The 5,403-nt window shown below is 58.8% G+C and overlaps 1 protein-coding gene across 1 annotated transcript in view; it reads left to right on the top strand.

Moving 5' to 3' along the window:
- The window catches only part of LOC104076480 (mannan-binding lectin serine protease 1-like), a 25,944-nt gene that overhangs the window by 17,334 nt on the left and 3,207 nt on the right, over positions 1–5,403 (top strand). The window contains 2 exon segments of the mRNA XM_009577366.1: positions 1,911–2,048; positions 3,047–3,121. Coding sequence (XP_009575661.1) covers positions 1,911–2,048; positions 3,047–3,121 — 213 coding nt within the window.

Below are 5,403 nucleotides of genomic sequence, written 5' to 3'. Positions count from 1 at the left end.
CAGGACCCAGGACACTGGTGGAGCAACACCTCCATGCAGGAGCCCATTCTCCAGGCATCAGGCCTGCCCCAGGCCTGTGGGACACACAGGGAGGGGATGGGCTGGGCATGACAGTGGGTGCTGCCCTGCAGCCATAAACAACCCCAGAGCAGCTGTGCAAGCCAGGCTGGTCCCCCAACATCTATCCCCTCCTTCCTGCAAGCCCCAGGATTCCCCAGCACCTTATAAAGGTCCCACGGTTGCTGGCGCCGTGGCTCAGGAGCGCTGTGTGCCCAAGCACCGTGGAAAGACAGCAGGAAAGCTCAGGGCAACCAGGGACCCCCAGGGCTGATGAGAGGGGGCTGTGTCCCTTCCTGTCCCTCTGCAAGCCACGGGTACCCAGAGCTTCCATCCAACCTGGGTGCACCCACACACCCATCCCATCACCTGCTGTCTCTACAGAGGGGTGGAGGGGACCCTGGTGAACAGTGAGCTGCAGCATTTTGCCATAAACCAGGCTTTTTTCACCCAAGCATTTAGCTAATTCTGAGCATTGGTACATGTCCCTGGTGCCAGCTACTGCTTCAAGTGAATTGTCTGTTCGTTAGCTTGGGTTCACTGCGTGAGGAGTTCGGGGTCCTGTCCTTGCCCCCTTCCCACCCTGGAGCACATGGAGACCCACAGAGTTCACATCATCCCTGATGCACAGGACCTGCTTTCTGCAAAGTCACCAATCCCCTACTCAACCCCTCATCTTAAATGTGGCAGAACCCAGCTCCGCAGCACTGCATTTCCCGGCAGGATCAGACCCCGGTTCCCGTCCTCCACTGGGGCAGGTTTCCCAGGACGGGGCAGAAGGAGGCTGCACGGCATCACTCAAGCGTGCTGTGAAACGCCCACGCAGTGGGGAGCCACAGCTCCCACAGGGTGACTCCTGGCTTTGGCAGATGAACCACCTTGCAGCCTGGGGTCCTTCCTGGGGTAGGTGGCACAAGCCCAATCCAGGGGACAAGTTGGGGAGGCGAGGCTGGGCAGGGCACTGTGAGGGATGTTGGGGAAAAAGGGGACCATGGACAGGCCATGGGAAAGGGCAACGGCACCCTGGAAATCCTTCTCCCTCCACCAGACCTTGAGCCCACACCAGGGATGGGTGAAGCAGAGCCAAACCTGCCCATGTCCTGGGGGATGGAGCAGGTGGGATCTCACCCACGTCTGCTGGCCTTCACCCTGCCTGCAGACCAGGCAAACCACGTTCTCAACGTCCCCCATCTCTTGCCATCGCAGGACAGCTAGGACGTAGGGTTGCTCAGCCTGAGCTGTAAATGCTTATCAGCACTGTTTGGTCAGCAAGACCCAGAAAAGGAGAGATGGGGCCATGCTCTCAGTGAAGCCTTGCGCATAGAGGAGCACCCCTAATGTATGGGGTAGGTTAGTGAATCACTGCCTGCTTTTTCCTGTCCATTGGTAAGGGATGCAAAGACATACTCTGGGAGCATCTCCCAATGGCTCTCACCTGCCAGTGCAGGTTTCTTCCCCTCTCAAAGGTATAGCAGAGAGATCTTGCACTAATGAAGTGCTCAGGAGGGGCTCCCAGCACCGGGGTCTCCACCAGCGTGAGTGGTGTTAGCTGCACAGCCTGCGGGCAAGCCATACCACTGGCGTTCAGTGGTGCCAGACATGTGCCCTGTCTTTGCAGGGTGGCCATGGTGGGGACCAGGCTGCCCTGCCTGGGGACAGCCTCCTGCTCCCATCTGAGGCCGTGTCGGGCTGTGCCCCCTGCAGTGCCCTAGAGAAAGGGGATACAGGACTATACGGGCCCTTGCTCTGCCCCATGGGACCATCATCACATGCCAAAGCCCAAGCATTACCTGCTGGCTGGCTGGACACCCCAAGAAGCAGAGCTCAACCCCCACTTCTGTGTTGGCTTTCAGTTGCTGACTGCAAAGCGCCACCGGAGCTGGAGCATGGCTTTGTCACCTTCTCCTCCAGGAACAACCTCACCACCTACCGAGCAGCCATCCAGTACCACTGCCAGCACCCCTACTACCATATGGCCCCCAACAGCACCGGTGAGCGGTGGGGCTGGGCCGCGTCCCCACGGCACGGTGCGGGTGGGTACATGGCCTTGCACATGGCGTTTGCAAGCGGGGGGAGTTTGGGATGGCTGCTCCGGGATGCTCTGCAAGCAGCAGGCTGTGGATGTAGCCTACATACACGGTACCCTGCGTCTGCACTGCCTGGATTGTCAGACTGGCCACATCCAGCTCCACAATGAGGTAGGATGGAGTTAGCACTGCCTGGTGCTTTGTCCACGTGTTTTGCAGCCTTGGCAGAGCAGTGTTGCTGCTCTCCTGCACTCTGCCTTCTCACCCTGCCATCTGCTCCCTGCAGCATATGAAATTTTCTGTGCCTCTGTGAAAGAAGCTGCTGCTGGAGAGAGCACCAGGTCCAGCAGCCCCAGAAAGGGCTCCACAAGGCTTCCCATCCCAGCACCCAAATGTCCAGAGTAACCAAAGCTGAACAAACAGCAGACTGGGCTTCCACCTTATCGCCCTGGTCCACAACCACAAAGACACCACAAGGTGCTTTCCCAAGCACCACAGGTCTCCACACCCTTCAGATCCAGCTCTGGGCAGCAGAAGGGCTGTGCACACACCACACCCCAGCCCTTCTTCCTCCTCTTGCCTCAGCAAGCAAAGCCAAAGGATTTCCTCACATTCCTGCCTCCCTGTTCATATCCCCCTGCACACCCGCTGGCCCTGTGCATCTGGTCCCAGTATCCGGGATGCATTAGCAGAATGGGCACTGGCAGCATTAATGGGGTGGCAGCTCCCAGACAAGGCTGAGGGCGCAGCACAGCCTTCCAGAAGGCAATGAAACTGAGGACGGTGGCATGTCCCCCGCTGGGGACAGGGCTGCCAGGGCCCCCCAAGGAATGGAGTACAGAGAGCGTAAAAGGGAGGTCACCTCCTGCTCTGCAAAAGGGTTCAAAGGGCAACATCTGGGCTGCAAAAGACACCCCCTCATGCCAGGGCCACAGCCCAGCTAATGCTTTGCTCTCTTCCAGGCACCTACACATGCGACGCATCAGGGGTGTGGAGGAGCGAGGAGCTGGGGACCACGCTGCCGTCCTGCCGACCAGGTACTAGTGCTGGGGCGGTTGGTTCCCACAGCAAGGGGTGCGGAGCAGGGATGTGCGGGGCTGGGCGATGCCTCCGTGCCTGACTTGAGCTGCTGCTTCCCTAGGCAGTGACCCTGCTCTCTGGTGACAATGCCATATTCCTTGGCTATACATACCCAACCGCTGCAACGTATGGCCGGGAGGGTGATGGGGACAGAGGCCCCCTGCTAGCCCGGCTGGCCCAGATGGTCAGGGTGCAGTGGTGGCACTGGGCAGCAGTGAGGAGGACATGTCTCCCTGGCAGTATAGGGCAGGAGTGGGGTCACTGCCATGCCGGCTGTCAGGGCTCCCCAAGCTCCCCGCTCCAGCAGACAAGGAAACCAGCAGCCCCAGAGCAGAGCTCACTGGCCGTGTTCAGCCCCAGGCATCACGGGAGATGGCTCCAGCCAAGGGCAGAGCATTACCTGCCCAGCGCAACTGCCTGTCAGCTCCCATTAGCAGTGTGTCCACACGCAGGAGCAATTAGCACGTCTCTGAGCCTTGCAGAAAAACCTAGCCGCTTTGCAGGGAAGGAAAAGTCCGAAGCCTTTGAGCAGCGGCAAAACTTCTTTGCAGCCAACAAGTTTCCAGTCCAGGCGCCCACTCAGGATTAAACTAAAGTCCCTGGGACATTGGCTGGCCACAGCCAAGCATGGGGCCAGGTCTGGCTGCCAGGCTGGGAGGCTGGAGGCAGCTTCTGGTGCGGGTTGTGGTCAGATGCGCAGGGACAGCTCTCTGGAGAGGTGCAGGGATTCGGCTGCTGTGCAGCAGCTGCAGCTGCAACAACCCCGGGGTTCGGGAGCTGGCTCAGCCCCATGGAGGGTATCTGCTCTCCAGCCACGCTGAGCAACTGCAAGGCCAGAGGAGGGACCCCCTGAGATTCCCTGCAGCCCACAGAGCTCCGAGAGCAGGGCTGTGGCTGCTCTTGTTGTGGCAACTGCTGCCTGCATCTCTCCTTGATGTTTCAGCCTGAACTAATTTGAGCTGGGAGCATACAGGGACAACTTTTGGGGCCATAGCTGCTTTCATGGGCCATTTCCAGGCCTTCTGATTAGTGACAGAAGTCAGAGAGACTTCAGGAAAATGGAAAATCCCAGAGAGAGGGTGATGCTCTCCCGAGATCGGGATCTGCAGGCAGCAGCTGGCCAGCTGCTCTTCAGATCTTCCCCTGTCTCTCACGCCACCTCCCCATCAATAGAAACTCCTCTTCCAGGCCACTCCATGCCTGCCTCTGCCATTAGTGGGAGCATTTGCAGCCTGGTCAGTGTTTTTGATATGTAATTTAATGGAATAAATATTTGGCTGGATGAAATTCATATAAAATCATCTCCCTGGGACAGCCGTCAGCTTCGGTGCAGCAGACCAGCTGGGCTGGCTGGGACGCAGGAATTATTTGCATGAGCACGTTTTCTATTCCCTGCAGCACTGGGAAAGGCAGGGGAGCAGAGCAGACGCAGAGACACTCACCATCCTCCCTCTCTGCCAGAGTCGCAGTTTTCCTAGCAGCAGATCCCAGCCGCAACAAATCCGTGTTAGCAGCTCCTGGTGCTCCTGCCCTGGTTGCAAGGCTGACTCTCAGCCCTGACCCCATCACCCTGGGGGGTCAGACCCTCTTTCTGTGAGGGTTTGCATCCTCCCCTCCCAGCACAGGGGGCATCAGGGCAGAGTCCTGGCACTTTCCACGGAGGATGTGGGTTCCCCTTGCAGACCCGGAGGGATGGGACCAGCACCTGAGCTGCTGTGATTCAGGACTCTTCCAGCTGTAGAAGGGCAAGCCCAAATCGGCTCCCACAACCTCCCAGTGACATCAGCACCCCTAAGCAACCTGGGAGTCCCCATCCACAGTGCTGCCACACCAACCCCACCAGCCCCACCACCACCAACCATGTCCCAAGGCTTAGGTTCCCCAAGGACAGGATTGTCCCTGCCCACCCTGTCCAACACTCTCAGAGCCACTTTCAGCATGCTGACTCCCTCCTCTTCCTCACGTCCTTCCTCACGCCCTTCCTCACGCCTGGATAAAGCTCCTGGATGTAAACCAGGCAGCACGTCAGGGCTCTTCAGACATTAATTCTGGGGCTGTTGAGGAGCTGAACAGAGGGATGCTGGTTTGGCTGCCAGAATTGTGGTGAGGACTTGAGATGCTAGGCAACATCCCACGGCCAAGCCTTCTCCAGCCACAGCTCCTCAGGGAGGGCAAATGCCATGGCCATGAGACCACAGACCTCGTGACGGGTCTTGGAGCGAGGGGTGAGGCTGGACTG

Source organism: Fulmarus glacialis, unplaced genomic scaffold (genome assembly GCF_000690835.1).
Source record: "Fulmarus glacialis isolate BGI_N327 unplaced genomic scaffold, ASM69083v1 scaffold1895, whole genome shotgun sequence".
Classification (NCBI taxonomy): domain Eukaryota; kingdom Metazoa; phylum Chordata; class Aves; order Procellariiformes; family Procellariidae; genus Fulmarus; species Fulmarus glacialis.
This window is presented reverse-complemented; position numbering and strand designations above follow the sequence as displayed.